Source organism: Manis pentadactyla, chromosome 3 (assembly GCF_030020395.1).
Source record: "Manis pentadactyla isolate mManPen7 chromosome 3, mManPen7.hap1, whole genome shotgun sequence".
NCBI lineage: Eukaryota > Metazoa > Chordata > Mammalia > Pholidota > Manidae > Manis > Manis pentadactyla.
Window position 1 is genome coordinate 156498614 of NC_080021.1, and position 23253 is coordinate 156521866.

The window sequence follows — 23253 nt, forward strand, 5'->3', positions numbered from 1 at the left end:
AAACGTTTTTGTGTGTACAGGTGTGCCCCAAGATAGCATATAACCATTATTATTACTAGTGGTATTCAGCTATGTTGTTAGCATCATTGGTCTCCAGCAGAATTGGGAGAATAGCTCATTTACAAGTTTCGGCTCCCCTCCAAGGTCATACCCACCCCATGAGGCAGTTCCCCCGGGGAGCGGCCAAGAAGTGTTGGAGTGTGGGTGATGGACTATTACTTGGCTGAAATTGGAGAACCAGAATTTCCACACCTAGTCTGCAGTGGGTGCCAATCCAGCAGTCATGGGTGACATCTCTCAGGAATCTTGAACCACTCAGAGAGGCTTAGGAGGATTCCCTGGCCTCAACTGTCCAAGGGGTCTCCAATTAATTAGCTGGCAGGAGGACCACATCTTGAACTGTTCCTTCTAATCACTTCTGGTACCATGGAGAGGATGGGGAAAATAATGTGAAGTATGAGTGGCTGCTGATTATGCGAGGCACAGGGATGAGTTTTGACATGGACCATGACATGTGTCAGCTGGGGATTGTGTGTGTGCGTATTTGAACCATGTGTGTGACTCCTATAACCTCTGCTCTTCCCATGTTGGGAATCTCTTTGATTCTCAGTTTATGAAGTTGTACTTTCTCCTCCTTTTACCTGTCTGTGAAGTTTCGGATGCCCATTTACTTACGAAAACAGGTCCTGCTTGGATATTTTTGTAGAGGGTTGATATTTATTTTCTATTTATATATAATGGCTTTGGGGTGGGGGCGGTTAGTGATTTGTAAGGTGCCCAAGCAGTTAGTAATGTAGAGCATCTGTTGACTTCAGTAATAAATTTCAAGCTTGTTTAGAATTTTGTTTACGTGTTAAATTTGAGTTTCTCCAGTGAGTCTTTTTTGTATCTTAGATGATTTATATCATTCTGGGGGAATCATTTAGAGTGTTTTTTTTCCTTCTTTTAAACAAGTGGTCTTCATAAAGACTAGGGCAGATGGATCTGTATCACACTCACTCAAACATCTGGACCAGACAGGGCGGTTCTCTTTGATGTTTGCTACAGAAATGGCACCGTCAAATATTAACAACTGTTTTATTCTGATCTTAACGTGTTTAAAACATTCTGTTTTCTCCTTTCCAACCCAGTATCCCTCTCCTGACTGGCAGAGGCAGGCGGAGTAGATGTCCACGCCCACAGACCCTGGCGCGATGCCCCACCCAGGGCCTTCACCAGGGCCTGGACCCTCTCCTGGACCAATTCTTGGACCGAGTCCAGGACCTGGTCCATCCCCAGGTTCCGTCCACAGCATGATGGGGCCGAGTCCTGGGCCTCCGAGTGTTTCTCACCCTCTGCCAACGATGGGGTCTGCCGACTTCCCGCAGGAAGGCCTGCATCAGGTGCACAAGGTAAGGGCTTATGCTCTGCTCAGGCTCATCATCCCAAGTCACGGGAGGTCATATAACCCTTCTCTTTTCTTGTTCTGTTGTTACCAAGAGAATCAAGCTAGGTTTTTCTTATCTTGTATATTATTAAAAACATATGTTCTGAGGCTCTTTTATTGTTACAGATGTTGTACCTGTTGGGAAGATAAGATCATGGCATTTTTGAAAATAGTAGGTAGAATACAGAGCTCTGACAGTCTGTGATGTATGTGTTATAGGCATCTTGGCATGGTGAATAAGTGTATTAGTGAGTACGTCTTGATTTTGTGCTGACTAGTATGTTAAGTAACCTGTATCACCCACGAATGAACAGATCGAAAATTATTCTTCCCTAAGCATGGTGATATTTATTTAAAAGTCAGATCCCAAACAGAAAATAAGTCCTTTCTTAAAGGATTTATTTTTTTTAAAGGCTTACTGATAATAAAATAGTTTCTAGAGAATTCCTGAAATGCACTTGGCTATCTCACTGTGAAATGGCTTTATTCTGGTTTGGAAGCAGCCCTGATTTTGCAGAGCTCAGGCCCAGTTGTTTGTTTCTGGAGTCAGGTTATAATGATCTTCTGTTTATGGGACTTGGATTGTTGCTTTGGGGATGATTGTATTGTATCATTTTGGCATTAATGCCTTCACATGAGATGCAAAGAAGAGAGAACAGTCTTTTGAGAAAGCAAACAAGATCCTCTGTGAAAACTGGCTTTGAAAGTTAGTAGTGGCCAAAGAAAATCTAGGAGGCCATTGCATATTATCCGCAGATGGTACCTGGTGGGACAGTAGAGGTTTTACGTCACTTTTAGACCACATCCCAGATGGGTAGGGTGACAGGGAGGCTAAGTAGGCAAGCTGTGGAAGATACCGGCTCAAATCAGAAAGATTATTCCAGGAAAGAGCAAGTCTTTCCTCTGATCATGTAGGACCATAGGTCAGTTTTAAGGTATGACATCACAGCCTAAAAGAGAAGATGCATTTTTTACAAATTTCATTACTTGATGGTTTTCAGATCAGGAAAATAATGTATGCTTCCTTTGAAAAGTAAAACCATACCGAGATAGGTAAACAGTTAATCCTGGTTTCAGCTTAGGTAAGAGCTTATTGTATGTACTTTTCACACCTCTTCTCCATGTTCATTAAAAATACTGTGTCAACACAGGTATGCACATACAGGTGTGATTTTTTTTGTTTGTTTTTACCATAATAGAAGCATGTCTTCACTATGAATTCCTCTGAAGCTTCCTCTTCTCGTTAAACAGTATATTGTGGGTCTCCCCCAAATCCCCTGAGTTCTTGCCCCCCTTTTTTGTTTGTGTAAACATATTTTTAGCTTGTCAGGTATCTAAAGAAATAAAGCTCCTTATTTTCCATAACACATTCTTCAGAAGATATATTTGACATAGTAGACATACTCAAGTCATTAAACTGTCCTGTGTTCATATTAAATTAATTTGGGAACCATGTTGTAGATCTGATCTGTCACTTGTAAACCTTAGTCCAAGGAGGTTAAATAATTTCATAGTGGATTGAGGATGTCTCACCTCCCAAACGGAGTAACATTTAAAGGACACATTTACCTAATGTCTATTATTATGTAATTAAGCATTTAAAAGTTTAAATGTATGAGTGAGTGTTGGGTCTGTGACATGTTTTCACACCAGATTGTTTTTATTATATTATCATTAGCCCTTCTGATCCTTTCTGTTTTGTTGTCTTGCATCTTTGATAGTTTTTCTGATGTTCTCTACCCCCACGATGCTCTTTTTTTGGTTTGGTTTGGTTTGCACTCATTCTGCAAGTTCTGCATTTTTTGCCATCCTGCTGTCCTCAACTCCCATCCCTCAGATAATTCCCTGAGCGAGGACATGGTTAAGTGCTGAGAGTTCACACCTGCTGACCAGATGCCTTCGCTTTCTTAGATTCTTTTTATAGGGAGCTTTATTCCTTGTCTTTCTCCCCGTTCTCTCTCTGAGCTTTTTGCTTTTCAACATTACTGGAAATAAATAAACAAGTGGCCTAAATACATCTGCTGTGTTGTTTTGATTTCCTCCCTATTATTACTACTTTACAGACTCAGAGCCACTCTTTATACCAAATTCTGCCCATTTTTCTTCTGAACATCTTCTTTATGGCAAATTTTTCCTCTTTTCAAGTGCAGGCTTTTGACTCTGCAGAAATTAACTTTCCTTTCTCTAAAACTGCAAACACTCATACTTTCTTGCCTGAAGTCATTTGGTTTCTATAAACTTATGGAATATTTCTTTCAGGCTGTTTTGAGAATAGCTATTCCAGTTTGGGGAGGAATAGACTTTTCTTTTTTCAAACACATGCCCCATTGCCCAATTCTGGATTGGATTAAGGTCAACTCCATAGCTGTTTATTGTTTGTCTGCGATGTACAAGGCCCCGAGTCCTGTTTCCAGCCCCTGTGTTCTCTGTTGTTTTCCAAACTCTGCCTTTACCCTTTTTCAGTTTTCTTCTGTCTGTGGAGTAGCATCCTCTGCTTCACCTGCCTTCCCTTGCCCATCATTCCCTGCTCTTATAGGCCTGTTCCTTTCTTCCCAACTGCCATGGAACTTTCTGGTTTCGACTTTTAAACTTTCCATAGTTCCTTCCGCTCTGATGAAGAAGAAAATTACCAAAAAGTAGATCATCATAGACATTTCAAATAGGCTTCCTTCAGACTTTGGACTCATTTCAATATGCAACAGGTTTCAGGGCTTACTGAAAAGGGTGTGTAAGGACAGCTTATATTTGTCTACCTTGAGAACAGGATCTCATTTTTATTGATAGGTTTTGATGTTACAAAAAAAACCCAATTTCAACTGTTTAAAGCCTTACCTTTTGACTTGTAGTGTTGCTGATCTTGTTGGTATTGTCTTTTTTTTTTTTGACCCCACCTATAAAATATATGTAGTACATCATAATATATGTAATGTAAATATAAAAATCTGACTAGAATGTGGGTAATAAAATTGTGCCACAATTTTGAAGACTTTAGGGAGAAGTCTTAAAACTCCAGATGGAAATACTGTACCTTAAAGAGACGGCTAACTGGTGTCCTTTCAATGTTTCAGCCCATAGATGGTATGCACGACAAGGGGATTGTGGAAGATATCCACTGTGGGTCCATGAAGGGCACCAGCATGCGGCCCCCGCACCCTGGAATGGGTCCTCCCCAGAGTCCGATGGACCAGCACAGCCAAGGTTTGTGTCTGCTCCGTGCCTGAATTTGGTTTCCATACCATAGTCTTTGATCCTTCCTATCGGTTATTTTAATTATGATTTCCAGAGAACATGTCTAAGGCAGATTGAAGCCAGCAGTTATTTTTTCCCTGTAGAAATTTCCCCTTACCCTCACCAACACAACTTTATGATTTATATGGGCAATTTTATTTCCAAAATCCTAGTACTTTTACTAAACACCATGTGTCCAAGTACTCTGCAAAGTGCTTTATGTACTTTATGCAGAATCTTTGTTATGATCTTGTAAGACAAGGTATGTTACCCCAGTTTGATAGATGGGGAATCTAAAGGTCAGAGAATTTTGCTTCATTTACCTAAGTTTCCTAAGTTTCCACATCCAGTAAGTGACAGGGGCAGGAGAATTCAGACCTGCCTCTCAATGACAGCATAGATATGATGGTAAGGTTCACATTTTATCTGTGTCCCTTGAGTTCCATGCTCATACATGGTCTGTAAGGTGGCTGTATTAGTCACATAGGGCTGCTGTAACAAATTATCACAAACTGGGTGACTTAAAACAATAGACATTTATTCTCTTGCCGTTCTGGAGGCAAGAAGTCTGAAATCAAGGTACAAGCAGGGCTATGCTCTCTCCGAAAGCTTCAGTGAAGAATCCTGGGCCTCCTAGCTTCTGGCAGTTGCCAGAAATCCTTGGCACTTCTTGGCCTGTAGATCTGTCACTCCAATCTCTGGCTTGGTCTCCACATGACATTTTTCCTTTGCTCCTGTTTCTATGTCCAGATTTCCCTTTTCTTACAAGGGCACCTGTCATTGGATTAGGACCTGCCCTAATCCAGTGTGGCCTTATTTTAACCTGATTACATCTGCAAAGATCCTATTTCTAAATAAGGTCACATTCACAGGTCCTAAGGATGGAGCTTCAGCCTGTCTTTTTAGAGTACACAGTTCAAACCACAACAGTGGTCAGTCAATGAATATACAGTATATTTCTTTTCTCTTATTGTCTCTTTCCCTCACTGTTGAAGGTATATTAAAGAAACCCTCAAGGTCTTTTGAATACAATGTAACCTGTTTCCGTTATCATTGTATAGGCACGTCAGCATGCATGGGGTGTGGGTTAATCTAGCACTAATTAACCCTAGTATGTTGTTATTCCAAGTCAAAGTTTATGGTTTATGTGTTGCTGTGCATACTCTATTATGATTTAATGTACCTGAATTGTTTCCTCTCTCCATGATCAGACAATCCATCCACCTGAGGGAGGATTTTTGACTGTGAGGGTTAGAGAAATGTGTTCAGTTTTTAAAAAATTTGTAAAGCAAGACATGGGAGTGTGTCCTCACTAATACTTAAACAGATTTTTTAAAAATCCCAGACTCTGATTTGAATTTTGATGGCAGGTAGGCGTACATATTGCATACGACTCCTAAAATCTTGGACCATGTCAGAATAGCAGCCTGAATCACTGGGACTTGTTGCAATATAGGAAGAAAAAAATTGACCCATTCAGTGTCAATAAGAATGGATTAAGACAACACTTCCAGATTTATCATTTAAATTCTAAAGAGCCAGCTGTTTTCACAGAGCAAATGTAGATCTCCTTTTTAATACCTGGGAGGTGTACATGATTGTATTCAGCGATTCTCAAGGCCAGGTGCTTGCTCTGTCTGCTCCTGGCTTTGCAATACCTCTAGTAGGATTTCTCTGAGTGGAGTTCTACTTCTCACCAATTGATAAAACAAAACCTACCTTTGCAATACCTAGGAAACCTCCAAACAAAATGCTTTATAATGCATGAATTATAACTGAGCATTTTTACTTTTATATACTGTAAAGTTTCTCTCATTGCTTGGTTCCTTTCATCATTCTTGGTATCTCCAACAGCTGGTGCAGTGTCTAGCACATAACTGGATAGATACTTAGTAAATGTTATTCAATTAGGTAGAGAAATGAACCTGTGCATTCAAAAGTCAACAATTTAAATAGAGCTTAATTTTAATATAGTTTCAGTAAGTTATAATTACTTTGAAATGCAGAAGTTTGCATTAAATGAAGTTGGAATTAGCATGTAATGTTTTCCCCTAAAATAGTAAAGTGCATTGTAGGCTGGGGAATGAGTTATTTAAAAGCATATTTTTGAATAAATAATGTTGGTATAATGTGGTCTTATTCTGTATAATAATCTAAAAAGGATTTAGACTCTGTAATAGCATGTATCTTTAAAAAACCCATTGTAGAAAGCCATTTATAAACACACAGGTACAGAGAGGTGTAGTATTGATCGGAAAGCTGCCAGCTTTTTAACTACCTAGCAACCTATTAGGTTATTTTAAGGTATTGGTTGAGAAGCAAAACCATTTCCTTCAATAAATACTGAATTGTGTACCTTCTGATTCCAATGATAACATCGTTTATTTTTAATCCATTGGAGAGAACAAGTCTTCAAAGGCAAGTATATAATATTTAACACTTGTGTGTGTGTATATGTGTATATGTGTGTGTGAAGAGAACATTCATATAAAATTGGCACTTACAAATTCAAGATTATTAAAAGTAGAGAGGTGATTGCTTCTTTTGGAGGCAAGGTGAAACTGGGGAGATAATGGCCCTTGAAGACTAGGGAAGTAAAACTGACTGCTTTTGAATAAGAAAATCAAACCAGAGTTCAATAAGAGCAGATTCTGCATCAACCCTGTCATCCTGCAGACAAATGTATATTCACTCTCAGGCAATTTCCTCACTCTGTTTTCTCAACTAAAGATAATTACCAAAATATGTTATGTTGTTTCGTCATTTAGATTCTTTTTCCCCCCGAAGTTTTATGGAATGCTCGTCATGTAGAAAAAAAAAAAATCTCTTTTTAGCTGAAACACCGTCACATTTTTAATGCCATACTGTGATAGAATGATTCTATTAACATCCCCTACAAATTTTGGGAAACAATTCTAACCACCCCCAGTTTCTTCTTACCACATTTGAGGTAAAATGTTGCATTGGTTAATTTTGGAAAATGACTTTTATGCCAACTCTTGGTTTCTTTCTTAGCAAATTTGAGGCAAAAGTATTGTGCTTAATGAAACCGCCTCACCTTTGTAATTTGGCCTTGCCCATAGTTCATAGTTTAAAAGAGCAGTTTGAGTTAAACAGTGGAGCTTAGGCTGGATTGGCTACTGTTTTGGTCCACTGTATTAGGCATTCTTTGATTCATTGTAGGTGAGTTGTAGTTGACAAGCTTAGGAAACAGGGGGGACCAGAAGGAGACACAAGACCCATTTTAATGCCTGGTAGTAGTATCCCTTGTACTATGAAAATGTCAGGAGCTTTGGTTGGAAGTTTTTCCCTCTGTGGTAGATAACAGAGTTGGCCAAAAAGATGTCAGCAAGGTATTTTGACAGTGAACATACTACCATTTTGTACCAGCATTACTATTAAGGGGCAAATGTAAGCCTCATTAAGAAGGAAGATTGTTAATGACCAAGTGTATATTATGGATAATCTCTAAATGTTTAGTGTTATAAATAACAACATGCTGGAAATTAAATTTCTCCTAGTCTTGCAGGTGGATTTCAGGGACATTTTCTTGGCTAACTTATGCGACAGCTGGGATCCTAATAGCTGCATGGTTTTTTGTCTCCCCTTACGGAGTAGTGATTTGGGGAATGAGAGTTGCTAGTTCTTCCATTTCTATTCTGGGCAGGATTTCTCGGAGTGGAGTTTTGCTTCTCACCAATTGATTAAACAATACCTACTCTTGTCTTCAGGGATCAGACTAAATTTGTTTCCCTTTTCAAATGGCAATTGAGATAAAAGTAACTGTATCCTTTATTTTCTCTAGTCACGTGAAAGGTGATAGTGAGTCCCCAGCCAGTATGGGTCATATATTCTCGGACCTCTGTGATTCTGCAAAGATGCATGGAGCTGCTTCAGCTAAAAGTTGACAGAGGTTCACACACATAGAAGATGTTTAATAAAAACATATGTGATAACCTTTATGATAACTGTGATGCAAATACATCTCTTAAAGGGCGAAGACCTTTAATATTTTATATTGTGTCTTAGGACACCTTGGACTTGGTTAATTAGCACTTAGCTTGAATTCAGGGCAACCTTTTGGATTGCAGTAAGCCACTTTGTTCTCTCCTTTGTCTTGGGTCTCCTTCCAACAACACTCAGCCACATGCTTTTCTAGGAATTCTTTGGCCAGGCTATACAGTTCATCTCCTGAAGTCAGTTCCTTGAAACTTTTGTGCATTTTAACTTTTCTTCCCCAGGAAAAGTATTCCTGAATTTCCCATTTAGATCTCTTACAACCCAAACAGATTACTCTCATTTTTATGTTACATTGTAAGTGGTTCTAGATTTTTGAAACTTTGAGGTCTTTAACTTACGTTTATAAAACCAAGTTAATGTTAGGCCACGGAAAGAGAAAATACACTGGAGCCAAACAGGTTCGAATCTTGGAGCTGCCAAGATGCAGTTTTGTGACCTTGGGTGACTTGCCTGCTCCCTGAGCCTCAGTTTCCTCATATTAAAAAATGAGGTGACAATACATATCTTCTGTTGTGAGGATTGAAGATGTGTGTGCTCCACTCACACCCATTTAATTCTCTCTACCATCTCTTTGTTTCTACCAGCCTGAGAAGCCAGCCACATCACCGTCTTAGCTTTAGTCTACATGAGTCTACCTTACCCGCACATGGCAAAGTCACTGGGGTTAATGACCCCTGGGTCATAACCAGTGACATAAGCAGTGACTGGTGATCCTAAAAGTACAAAATACCCCAGCTTCTTCATTCCTCCCCTGGCATAATGTAGAAGCAAGTTCCTTGCCTTATGTTCCAGAACTTCTGCATGAGATTAATCTTCAGTCACCTAGTACAGCAGCAGCTTAATAATACACACCTTATTGGCTGCTTTCCCTTCCTTATATTATCTTTCCATGAACCCTGCCAGTGTTCCTGCACCTTCCAAATAAATCTCCTGCACTCAATCCTCCCATCAGGTTCTGTTCCCAGGGAGAACTCAACCAAGATAGTATGTATACTACTTTGTGTAGTGCCTACAACAGTAGAGGCCCTCAGTCATTGTGAACTTTTCATAACATGCATAAGAATAAACCAGGGAAATAGTTGCTGTTCCCAGGAGAGACTCTGCCTTCTCCATTGCAATATAGTAGACACCGTCAGGTTTTGTTCTCTTGGTTGGATCTTCTTTTAATGTATAATATTATCCTCTGGTACCTTTCTTTTAGGTGTACAACAGCCCCTAACCATTTACCCTCTACGATACATGTGGCCATTGATCACTTGAAATGTGGCTTGTCCTAACTGAGATGCACTATAACTTAGTATGGAAAAAAAGAATTTAAAGTAATCTCTTCAATAACTTTTATGTTTTGAAGTGATATTATTTGGAATGGAGTATGTTGGATTAAATATACTAAAATTTTGTCCTTTTTTTTAATGTGACTACTAGAAAATTTTATGTGTATTTGATATATATAAGTTTTAAATTATATAATTATGTAATTATTATATATACTTAGAATTCTGTCAGACAGTGCTGTCCTAGAAAATTATCAAAATATTCAGGAATGCCTCTCTTTGAGGGTCTTTTCCTGGGGGCAGCCTGTGATCTCCTTTTGTATTTTGTTCTAGGTTACATGTCGCCACACCCATCCCCGTTAGGAGCCCCAGAGCACGTCTCCAGTCCTATGTCCGGAGGTGGCCCCACCCCACCCCAGATGCCGCCAAGCCAGCCAGGGCCCCTCATCCCAGGTGATCCGCAGGCCATGAGCCAGCCCAACAGAGGGCCCTCGCCTTTCAGTCCCGTCCAGCTGCATCAGCTGCGAGCTCAAATTTTAGCTTACAAAATGCTGGCCCGGGGCCAGCCCCTCCCCGAAACACTGCAGCTGGCAGTCCAGGGGAAAAGGACGTTGCCTGGCATGCAGCAGCAGCAGCCGCCGCCGCCGCCACAGCCACAGCCACAGCAGCCGCCGCAGCAGCAGGCCCTTGTTAACTACAGCAGACCATCTGGTAGGTTCATATGCAACCAAATGAATAATGTGATGGTCCAACTCTGGTAAGAAAGACTGCTAACTGCACAGAACCGCTGGGCTGCTGTAAGCCCAGGGCTGACTTAGCCTTTTGTTGTATCTCCCTGGCTCCTTTGTCTTGCTTCACTTAGTTGACCAAGATTCTGGGTCTCCTCTGCTGTAGAGTCCTAAGCTCTAGTGCAAGCTGTGGACCTAGTAAAAAAGCATTATCCTCTATGATTTTGCATTCTTTTTCAAGAGGTTTGAGGTTTTTGGAAGCCCATGCACACACCCAGCTTAAGAACCCTGCCTCTGTTGCATTCCATCGCCGAAGCACGCTGCAGGAATTAGCCCTCTTCGAGCCATTTTGCTTGTTCATTTATTTATTTCTACCCCTTTTTGTTGTGAAGAGCATTTGGGGAGGTTTTCAAGATGCATAACTGCAGTAGAATGATTATCAAGTAGAAGAATCTGAAAGGAAGGGAAATAGAAATTGAGGTCAGAGAGGGCAGGAATTGGGGGGCCACAGGCCCCATGGTTGCTGCCTCTGAGTGTCCAGGCTGACTCGAGCAGTGTTTAGGAAGGGAGATGGGGTCAGGTACCTAATTCTCACTGTTCAGAAGGAAGTTGCTGACCAGTTTCTGAGGACACAGGGTTTTTTCCTAACTTGAGAGTATAAAGTAGATTTCCCAGGTAGGATTGTTAAAGTTATTGCTATTATTATTGCAAGAGGCACTGCATGATAACAGTTTTGGTAACATTTGTTCATAATAAATAGAGTAACAGAATCCACATGGCCTATTTCTTATATACTCTGGTATCAAATCTGTAGCTGTTACAATTAGGTAATGGGTCAAGATGAGATAGTCCTCTGTATGGCTTTCTGGTGGTCTGGCATGATACCTATAAAACAATTCAGAGGTGCAACAGGGTATAGAATAACCTTTCATCAATGTTATTTTCTCTGGCAAGTTTTTTGTTAACAAATGGATAAGCAGAGAGTTTATGGTTCTGTTCTAACTAGAGCTTTGAATGCCAGTGTGCTTTCTTGACTTTGACACCATCTCTTGTGAATGGTACCCTCTCATTTGGGCAAGTCCTGACCCACTGATCATTGCAAACAATTAGTCTGGGGTTTGGTAGTCTCCCTAGGTTTGGGGGCAATGGGAGAGTTCAGCTTCTTCTTATTTGTTTAATACTCTACATTTGGACTTGTGTGTATTTCTTTTCTGATAGAGGAGGCTCTAAGAGTGGCCCTCCCTGAAGGATGAACTCACCCTGTTAATTGTAGATGTAGCCTTAGGAATGGGTTTTTAAAGAGCAAGAATATAGTCATGTCATCTCCAGGTCTCTGTGTGGCACCAGCATGATCTGGTAGGTGGAGGACTATATGAGCTAAACACTAGGGACTGAAAAGGTTATATAAGAAAACTGTGTAGAAAATGGTGATTTGAGCACTCAGTGTATTTAGAGGTTTTAAAACTGCAGAACTCCAGCTTTAGGAATGCAGCCAGACAGAAGGAAAAAAAGTGTTTGTCTTGGTATGTGTGTAGCTTGTACGTAGTGAGGGCCTACTAGTTTACTGTAGGCACTGGGCTCAGTAAAGAAGTACCAGGCACATGTGATAGATCTGGAGTATTCTAGAATAGGGAGAGTCAGGATTCAGATGCCACAGTTTGACTTGGGACCCGTGTCCTTACCTACTTCCCTGCCCTGGCTCCTTGATCACAAAACAGTTCATGGTAAAGGAAAGAATCTGTCTCAGAGTCTGTGTACCAAATGCCAGCATTTTCCTCCAGTGTGTAAAAAAAGTAGTTGTCTCATCTCCTTACTTAGAGCCTCATTACTTGTATTCCAAACACAATGTCAACAAAATTGGTAATCTCAATATCCCCATCTCAGTTCATGAGGAGTATGAACAAAAAGAGCCCCCAGCAGAGGTGGAATGGTAGCCATTGGTAGTTTAAGGAGGCAGGAGCAAAACCTGTGTCTCTGAAAAGGTGGTCGTGTGGGACCTTGTCATACAGGCAAACTTTATTGCACGTGGAAACTTGTCCTGGGGCATCATCTCATCGCAGACCTCCATGAGCCTTGGTATTCTGAAAATGACCTAGATTCAGCAGGAAGAGATTCCAAAATATTGTTTAAGAAGACAGGAAGCTGAATGATTCAATTGAAACCCTTTTATTACCCAAAGTCAAAATAATGAGACCAGATGAAGTAGTAAAACTTAAAGGATGAAGTTTCACTTATCTGGACACTTGTAATAAATACTTCACATCCTGATAAACACAATACTGACTGTGTTTTCTGGCTCATTTCCAGAAGAGAGAGCTGCATTTTTTAACCCAGCTGCAGTGCCTACCTCTTCACACACCAGACCCCAGTCATTAGAGGGAATTCATTATATTACCCACTGCTCGTGTCTTTTGTATTTCCAGCAGTCAGGCTTCATTAGAAAGGAAAATATTTGGGCAAATAGTGTTCTATGCCAGAGTGGGAAAGGAGGCCAGGGATAAGAGAGGAAAGGAGATGCCTTCAAACAGAGCAGACCCATTCCTATTACTGGGAAGGAGCTTGCATCTGACAGCATCACGGAACTTATCCCCAAATCTCAGATTTCATAGGAAGATGATAACCTTACTTGGCAGGGTTTTTTCTTGATTTGTTTGGCATTTAGGATAAGGACAAAATTTTCTTAAAGTTAACATTTTATTAATTGCTGTTAACTTTTTGTTTCCTTCCCTTTTGTACATACAAAAGTATAATGACTTACAAATGCCTCTACTAATACTTCTACTAATGCCTCTACTAATATAGGAAAAAATAAGTTTAAATATATCCACTTTTCTTGAGGTAGCTATGATTCCATTTTTCTTTTGTCCCATTTACGAGTGTTACTCATGTGTGAAGAAAATCTTTTGGCTGGGGTGGTGTGTCTCAAACCTACTCCAAAGTTGTGATTCCCCAGAAGTGATGTAGACACCACCAGAGAGGTATACCAAACAGATGACTCTTCAGTCCTTGCCTGCTATGGGCTCCACGCAAATCTAAGCCATCATTTTTCTTTTCATTTTGATTCTTTTTTCCTTTTAGAGACTAACACACAATTAAAAACAGGAACTGAAAAGGTTTTGGGTAGTTTTTGGCGGGGAGGAGGAGGAAAGGACCTTATGGTAGAAAGTAAAAGTTAGATTGCTAATTTTTTTCAGTGTTTGTCCCTTTCCCACTTCTTAAAATTTCCTAAAATGTCTTCATATGCTCCATTTAAATACACTTCATTAAATTTATTTTTCAACCTGTGAAAACCACTTAAACTTTATTTAATGCAGAGAACTGTTTGCATAAGTACCCTTGTGTGCCAGAAGGCACAGTGGGGGCTCTGAATGCACAGAAATTCTGTACATGTGAGACTTAGACATTTTAATACGTTTGTTTCCCTGTTCCTTAGGGAATAGGGATGCATCCAGCAAAGACTCCCTGTTCCCTTTAGCTGCACTGGGATACCCCTCAGGAGTGTCAGGGCGTACATCTACCTTGACTTTTAAAGTTTAAAGATGAGGATTGAAGGGAAAACAGATGCATTTTGTGCCTCTGACAATTAATCCTAAATTGTTTATGTTGGAAAGGGAGTAGGAGATAAGCTGAAGAATGTAATTTGTCTTTCATTTGAAGATATCAGGGAGACATCTTATCATTTAGCAGACCCCGAGTGTGTGTTGTAGAGATAGTTTCTGTTGATAGCAAATTCAGTCAGGCAACTCAACTCCGTAACCACCTGAGGGGCAGGCATAAAGCCCGCTGAAGAGGGAGTTACATTCTGGACATGTCTAATTGCGGCAGTCTGCATTCAGTTCCCTAGCCTCTGTAAATAGAAGTTTTTATATAATCTGTTGGAGGGAGGAGAAGGCAGACCCATACAGTAAATGAATCCGTGGTGTTTAGTTAGGAGAACAGTTTGCTTGTAAGTGACTGTGGTAGCAACAGACAGGGAGCACAAGGCAGGGCTGACTTATCTGGGCCTTTGCGTTGAGTCGCGTCGAACTACAGAAACATTTTGAAGTTTACTATAGAAAAGCATGCTGCCAAAGTTGTTTTTGCCACAGGGTTTTTCTGTAAAGTAATTAAATTAGATTCTCTGTCTTCGTGTCCCTGGTGGCAATAAAATGACAAGGACTAAGGGTTGACTGTGGAGCCACATTGTTTCACTGAATCCTCCTTACTGATGTGAAGTGGCTACTGTCATCAGCCCAGGTCTACAGGTGAGGAGAGTGGGGCACAAGGAGTGAAGTAACTTGCTCAGGCTCAGATAACCACTAGTTGAGAGAGCTGAGGTGAGGCTTACTAGTTCTTTTGGGAAAATACAGGCTGCTTTAAAATTCGTCCATAGTAAGTTGTAGTATTTATTAAGTTGGAGATTTGAATATACAAGTCCATGTTTGGGTCTGTCTCTGCTTCTCAATTTTAAGGGTCAGTTAACCAGATAAGAAAGTCTCTGTATTTATTGATTAAAGGAGACCAGCCATATCTGTATGAGATCTAGCTCAGAGTCATAGGCAAAAACAGCTAGATTTGGAACCAGGGATATCAGATATTCTCTGGGTACATTCCTTTGATTAAATGTGGTTTTAAAAACAGTGACTTGAATATACCTCAAGGAGTCCTCATAGGCTTCTGCATAGGTATTTACAGGCCATAATGCTAAGGAAGAAAGCATTTGGAATAAGTGAAATGCACCTATTGCACCATTATAGCACCATTATAGGTTTTGTTGATGAATTACTTAAACTTTGAAAGGAAGCAAAACACTTTGAGAATTGAATTTGAAGTAATTATTATGATGCTATCTTACAGGTAAGACCCCAATTTTTTTAAGGTGGTTTTTTTTTAGGGCTTAAATTATTGAATTCATTATTTAATAAGTTTATACCAAGTCATCAAATATATTTAATTCTACCAGTTTTTTGAGCTTATTAAGGAGATTTATAGAATCACAGAGAATTCAAATGAAAGTTAAAAATGTCTCCTGTCTTTTGGCTGGATCATACCTATAGCAATCTAAATGAAAAAAATCTACCCTGTTTTAAAGACCTCTAGGAAAAAATATTCTAAAATGTACCCCCACAGCTTATTCTAATATTCTAATGCTCAATAACTCAGTAAGAAATTGGTTTATAATTCTGAGTAAGAAATATGGGTAATAGAAACTCTAAATATAAAATATTATGAAAAACTATACATTCTGTAAAAGACCTCCATTCAGAAAAATGTCAGAAAGTACTTAGCTAAAAATAATCCCTTATTATGACAGTTACCTCTACTATGCCCACAATAAAAAATGAAAAGAAACGCATTTTTCCCCCAAGAATTTTTCATCACCCCCTAGAACCAGGGCTATAGATTACCTCAAGAATCCTAATCTTGAAGATAAGCTAGTTGTGTCTTTTGGAAAGTTCTACCTAATTTCAGAAGGAGGGGAAAAAAAGAACAGTGACACCACACACACCACAGACACACACACACATTTCCAAAGTAATTTGAATTCTTCACATTCCTCCTGTCACAATGTTTGCTTATAGGCATTCTTGCATTGTCATTTAAACCCTTTTCTCAATGGTGTTTGCTGGAAATTGAATAAATGTTTCCAATTTTTCATAAGTGTTGTCTTTGTATGGTTAATTATTAAGTTGCTTTCAAGTACATAGACTATTATTACTTGTTACTATTTAATAATTTTAATTTTTCTTTGAAAATATACAGAAAATAGTTGGAAGAATGCCTATTGGAGGTTTTAATGTCTGCTTATTGAGACTTTTTTTTTAAATTTACTAACTCATCTGGTAGCATCACTAATCTTACTCATAATTTTGAAGTAGGTAAAAATTCACCTAGGATGGAGAGATGGAGTACTTCTTATTTTAGGTCCATACCTTGCAATCAATTTAAATTCCTGAAGTTTAATGTGGAAATTTGCTTTAAATTAACTTATTAAGTGCATTTTGATGAGCTTGATGATTGCATATCCCTTTATTCTGGTAACATGAGAAAAATACTTTCTTGAACCTTAATATTTGTGACTTTTTATTACAGGGGCATGAGCAGAATTTTTTCCCCCTACACTGAATGTTTTTAGAAATACTTTCTAATATATTAGAATTTAGAAATTTCTAACAGTCTCTAAAATTCCCTGATATTAGAAATATTTCTAATAAGAGTAGAACTTGAAAAAACTATTTAAGGTCTTCAGATGCACTGATTAAGCCTGAAATAGGCTTTAAGGGCTTTTAAGGAAAAATGAATAACCTTTCTGTTCACATCGGAGCCCTGGCTAGCTGCTGACTGTATCTGCTCTTCAGCAGCGCGGTTATTCCAGATCAGGATGAAGGTCTGTCGAGAGGGGCTTGTTTTGCACTTTGCCAGATGTGATTTTAGGGCCACACCCAAATTACAAGTTAGGGGACTCCCTTTTTTGAACTCTGAATGCACATGTAATTCTTTTTAAAAACCTACTGTAGACCTCCATTGAGAGCTGGCTGTCCAGTCCTTAGTTCATTACTGAAGAGTCATTTGTTGTGCCATTTCACACAGTTCATTAATGAATGTCATTTCCCTCTGGGGACAGATGCCGGCTTCTTGTCCATTTTCCTCTCTTGCCCCTTCTCACCTCGCCTCCCCGCCCTTCTCATCTTACTGCATTCCCTGCCTGTTTCTTCCCTTGAGACATTCAGTTCCCCATCACTGGGCCTCAGGGGCAGCGGGCAGGGCGTCGTGCCGCCAGCTGCCATGTCGCTCTCGTCCCCGCAGGCCCCGGGCCGGAGCTGAGCGGCCCGAGCCCCCCGCAGAAGCTGCCGGTGCCCGCACCCAGCGGCCGGCCCTCACCCGCGCCCCCCGCAGCAGCGCCGCCGCCCGCGGCCGCCGTGCCCGGGCCCTCCGCGCAGCCACCCGCCCCGGGGCAGCCGTCACCCATCCTTCAGCTGCAGCAGAAGCAGAGCCGGATCAGCCCCATTCAGAAACCCCAAGGCCTGGACCCCGTGGAGATTCTGCAGGAGCGGGAATATAGGTAATGACCCCACCGCAGAAGGGGTTCAACTTCTGTGTTGCGGCAAGTACTCGAAGCCCCGGGGTGTGGTGTCTCCTAGGGCTGTGGGCATTCTTAGCTCTGGGACAGCTGAAGGGAAACTGCAGAAGTCGGGAACTCATGCCATGGGGAATGGGGATGGTATCGGAACCATGTGGCAGAGAGCAAGTTTGTCTGCCCTGAGGGTGGCAGGGTAGGGGTCCCTGATGGCTCCAGTTTGGTGGGACGGCAATTTCCTCCTCACTGAGGCAGAACACCCGCTGTGATATGCCAAGCTCTGTATTGGGTTCTAGGGATGCCGAGACCCAACACCCAGCCGTGAGCTTCTGTGGGTCCCAGAAAACGGTCATTTCACACTGGGATTGTGCAGGGCTTTGCTCTGGTATTAGTTTGTCCTTGAATGATGACTGTGAGCTGCTCGGGTGTTGAGTGTGAGTGCTAGTCTGACCTTCAGGTTAATGACACATCTCATGACACTAAAGCATACTTCAGGAGCTCAGTGTAATAACCTTTGTTTTAATTCATGCATTTGTTAGTCCATGACTTGGTCCAACTTTAGAGGTAAGCGCTATGTAAGTGTCTTCATTTGAAGTCTTTATTTAAACTCTTATTCCAGGATCTTAATTTTCACTTGATTTGGCACATTTATCTAAAGCAGGAGTTAGCGAGCCTTTTCTGTAAAGGGCCAGGTAGTGACCTTTACCCTTGCGGGGCCGTGATGTATCTGTCACAGCTACTCAGCTCTGCCCTTGTAGTATGAGCAGCCGTAGATAATAATAGGCTGGCCATGTTCCAGTGAAACTTTATTTACAAAAAACAGGCTGTGGGCAGGTTTTGGCCCACAGGCTGTGGTTGGCAGACTCCTGATGTTAATGGTTAACGACAACCAAAAAGAGTCTAGTAAGTGTTGAGTCAAGATAAAAGAAAGCTAAGATCATGGTTTCTGGAGTTTAGCTGTGTTACTGTTGACAAGTTACATTTCTTTTCTGTGACTCAGTTTCCTCATGTTAAAAGAGGGGAGTATAGCCCCTCTTGTAGGGGGAAGATAAAATGATAAAAAGGCTTTTATAGACCAGCTCTTACTAGTTCCCAAATATGATTTAAAGAAAATTAGAGTTTAAAAATCACAGAGAATGTTATGTTAGTAAATAATGTGTAGGCTCCCTGTAAAAACACTATCTTAATCTTTATTAAAAATACATGATTTATTATTAGATTACAGTACTACGTTATCAGCTTTGAGAACTACTCTGAAAGAAGTTACTAACTTGCTATTAAGTGGGTGAAGAGTATAACTTCACTGTCATTACTACTACTAATCCTTAATTAAGACCTTTTATGATGCTGTTGCCTGCATTTCTTATATCCCGAGAGATAGATAATCATCATCAATTGATATTTCAATGTTGATAGGCAGATTCTGGTGGATGAATAATTGCTGTGTGGTTTAAAGTCAGATATGAAGTATTCATTTGGGGCAGAAAAACTGTATTCAAATGTAGTCCTTTATGTTGCTATTGAATAAGAAAAGTCAAAAGTATTTTTTTAAAGACTATAGATGGGATAGATGGGTACTGTTTAGTTTATTCCAAAATTCTCACTTCCTAAATGCTAACATTTTTTTTTTAGACCTTGAAGGTATAAAGCTACCAGTATGTTCTTCATTAGATGATGCCGACTACGCTCATAATACTGGCTTTGTACTTAGAAATACCTTCCTTCCGTATTCAGCCTATGTTGTGTTGTGTGTATATTTTACTAATTCCTAAATTTCATTTGTCATTTTTGCCAGAGTTTTATTGGCAGGGATTTCTTGTAATGAGCTCATTTTAGCACCTTTTTTTGAAGTGATTCTTAATGGATAGTCTCCCAAGTATACAGTATAAAGTAGTACTATTTAGCCTATTCTAGTAGGTGAAAAGCTTTTGTTCTTCTGTGCCAATGAAGAAATAATCTATTAGTGTCTTTTAAATATTACACATGACAGAATGTGGTAGAATGGCTGTTTTTCAAATTATTACTTGATAAGTGTTTCCTCTTTTGTAAAGCTACATGGCTTTCGAAATGATTGATGTGAGTGACATCCCTGGGTCCAAAAAGCTGGCGGGACTGTTGGCTTGAATTTTCCCATGGCCATCTTGAGAAGAAGACTAGGTTGGCACCAGCAGTGTTTGTGGAGAAATCTTTCCTCTTCTTTACTTATGGAACAATAACTGGCTTCTGCCCAGATGAAGATACTTTATCCAAGTGCAGAGGTTAGCTAAATGGTTCCCTTAAAAAGGGTTAGATTAAGTCCTATTGGCCCTGGTAAAAGACAGCTAAGAAACACTTTTCCTTTTGCCCCTCTTTGAGGGGATGGCTCACTAGTCTTTAGCACTGATAACTGGGAGGGTCCAATGTAGGATTTGAGCAAGGGCTAAATAACAATCTCTTCTGTAATTTTGGAAACTTAGTTTGAGCAAAAATCATCTGTCAGAAATTCTTTAACAGAGATTCATTTCTTTGACCGTTGTGATACCACTTACCTTGTCAGTGAAAATTGTCTGTCAGAATCATAAATTTTTTTTTAACCTTTAAGTCATTTGGCTGTGTTTCCTTGTTCGTCATGAAATCAGAATTTTGACAAATTGACCTTCTTTATTCAGTAATAGCATAAATAAGTTTTTACATATGAACGCTTCACCTCAGATCTGTACAAGCTTTCCAGTTAGAACATTCTGTTCCCATTTAACTTGGACTTTTTTGACCATCTTTCTCTTACAATAGAACTCACTGCTTTTCTCAGTAGCAAGTGTAGCAGAGAGATACTCCCCTTGCCTTTGGCCTTTCTGGCACACTTTCATTACAACTATCCGTATGCCTAAGTTAAGCACTTCCATTTAGAGTTAGATGTTTGGGCAGAAGTGCCCAGGAATTGTTGTGTTAGCATGTAAACGAATTCTACAAATGTTGGCACGGAAGATGTATTTCACATTCAAGGAAGGTTACCTGAGAAGAGCATCTTTGAGTTTTGTCAGCCCTTGTTGGTATCAGGTCGGCACTTCGCAAGGAAACGGTAGGACATCTACCTTGCCTCAGGGTGCAGGCTGGCTGGAGGTTCCTGCACTGCAGCCCTGAAAATGCCTCCTCAGGAATCACAAAGGGCTGCTTCCTCAGCAGAGTTACAAAAAGTCAGTCTTCCTCTCTCTTTTTTTAAAAGTGTCACCCAGGTCCTTGAAGGAACAAAATGTACCAGTGTCATTTTCTGTTCAAATAACTCTCCTCTAGGAATCATAAACTTCTCCTCTGGACCTGAACAAATATCTGTTACCTTTAATGGAACTCTTTCTTGCCAGAACAGTAACCCCTCTAGATTTACTGTTCAAGCTGTATGAAAAACCTGAGTGACCTAATTCTGCTTCAATTTTCTGTACTCATGTGGACTCGAAATGAGTCTCCTGCAGTTATGCAGTATTACATCTGTTGTTGTTTTGGGAAGTTTAGAATCCTGAATCTCTTTACAGGACTGCCTGCTGAATCCCATTGATGGGAAGATGAAATTGTCTGGAGAAGAGCATTATTTAAAATGAAGTTTTCTATTAACAACAAGCAAAAACAACCATCACAAAAAGATAAAATTTGCTACGTTATGGAAGCCCCTCCTGTACCTTTGCTATGTACCCGCCGTGTGCTGAATCGAGTGCATATAATTTTACTATGGGATCTCCCTTTCCTCTTCTCCTTAGTTTGCACGTTTACACTTTGTACTTCCTGCCTCCCTTTCATAAAAGAAAGATTCTTTTGTGCTGGGGAATCTGAGATTTACTGAGAAATTACAAGGCCCTTTGGAGAAACAGTTATTTTAGGAAGAACTAGCTCCCCGACCCCCATCCCTGCCCCACCAATTCCCGCTGCCACCCAGTGCTCCATCTTCCTCCTCCCCACCTCCCTGCTTTCCTTCTCAACTCCATCCTCCCAGGTCAATGTGGTTTAATCTCACACCTCAGCTCAGTTGTCCCAAGATTGATTATTTGGTCCCAGCTCCAGGGTCCTGTAGCAGATTAGGAAAAAAGCAGCTGTTCCTCTAATTGAGTTCCTGGCCCACTTTGTCAGGGAGTAAACCAGAAAACCAGCGGATGGTTTTTGAGTTCTGGGGGAGTCAAATGAAAACGGTCTGCAGTGAGTCTAGAACCGAGGAGCAAGATAACCTCAGCAGCGGCCCTCATTTTTTAGTGCCATATATAATTTTCCTTTAGCATGTGCCTTAATTCTACAGAAGTAAAATCATTGTAGTTTAATTTCTTTTCCCTTTCAATGATATATTTGAAGAAAATGTATAATAGATTTTTCTCTTAATACCCCAGCTGTTAAGACGTATCATCTGTGGCTGTACCCGGAGATTTTTGGCTCCATTAATATTTAAGAAATTGAATGACGTAAATGTTTGTTTCATACAGTGAAAATAAGAAAATACCATGATAATAATCCTGTGACTATCACTAGTACAAGGAATGTGGAAGAAAGTTGGGAGAGTTTGAACAGTGTGACCAAAAGAGTAAAATAATGGAAGTTTATTTCTGTTGTTTGAATTAACACATTTTAAGTGTGTTGCTTGGGTAAGCCATTTAAAAGTACTGTTTATCTTGGTTTGTGTAGTGGAAATAACAGCATGACTAAGAGTGATAATACTCGTAAAAACACATCATGCTGTTTAATCATTTATTAAGCCAGAATTAATAATATGTATGTACCACATAAAATAGTACATATTTTCAGTGAAATCAATAAATAGTGATGCATTCCCCTTACTGTTGTTTTTAAATGTTTGAAAAAGATTGCATTTGATTTCTCTACCCAAGCAAACAACTAAGTTTTTGTGAAAGCCCTCAGTTTGATATTTGAGCAGTGTGATGTATTAAGGTATCTTGCAGCCTCTAAGTCACAAAAGGTTTTACTTGTTCATATTAATATACAGTATCATAAAGGTTGACAAACCCATATTATTTTTTAATAGAATCTTTAATTGTCAGCTTTTATAGTTGAGGTCAGGAAACTTACAGAAAGTGTGTTTTAGCTACGTACAATGACCCTGCAGTGGCTTCCGGGTCAGGAGAAGGAGGGTTCTGGCCTTGGCTCTGTCCTTTACTTATTCTGTGACATCGGCATGTTTCTTGTTATCTCCAGACTTAAGTTTTCTAATCAGTGAAATGGAACGATTATAGCATTTACCTTGGGTGTGTGTGAGTTTGAGAGAGTGGTAGAATTAACTAAAATTGTGCAATAAGTGAACCTTAGTGCTGTTGATTTTAACTTGTTACTTTTTTCTAATTTTTCTTTGTTGAAATCTCTTCTAAGACAGTTTGCCCACAAATAGATTTAAATGGCATATAATTATTTGTAAGAATAGGTCCAGGTGACCTCTAAAACCGGTTTATACTAATATAAACTAACAGTGCTAGTAAACTATAAGCTAGCAGTACTGGTATCCCAAATGAATAAGGAAAATGTGATGTCTTTGCTTTTTTATGAGAAAGCACC

At 39.9% G+C, this 23253-nt stretch overlaps 1 protein-coding gene across 7 annotated transcripts in view; it reads left to right on the top strand.

Moving 5' to 3' along the window:
- The window catches only part of SMARCA2 (SWI/SNF related, matrix associated, actin dependent regulator of chromatin, subfamily a, member 2), a 161746-nt gene that overhangs the window by 12520 nt on the left and 125973 nt on the right, over positions 1 to 23253 (top strand). For all 7 annotated transcript variants that reach the window (XM_036928446.2, XM_036928450.2, XM_036928448.2 and 4 more), the window contains exons 2-5: positions 1131 to 1391; positions 4495 to 4624; positions 10282 to 10659; positions 17463 to 17718. In XM_036928446.2, coding sequence (XP_036784341.2) covers positions 1167 to 1391; positions 4495 to 4624; positions 10282 to 10659; positions 17463 to 17718 — 989 coding nt within the window. In that variant the 5' untranslated portion in view covers positions 1131 to 1166. The remainder of the gene's footprint in view (positions 1 to 1130; positions 1392 to 4494; positions 4625 to 10281; positions 10660 to 17462; positions 17719 to 23253) is intronic.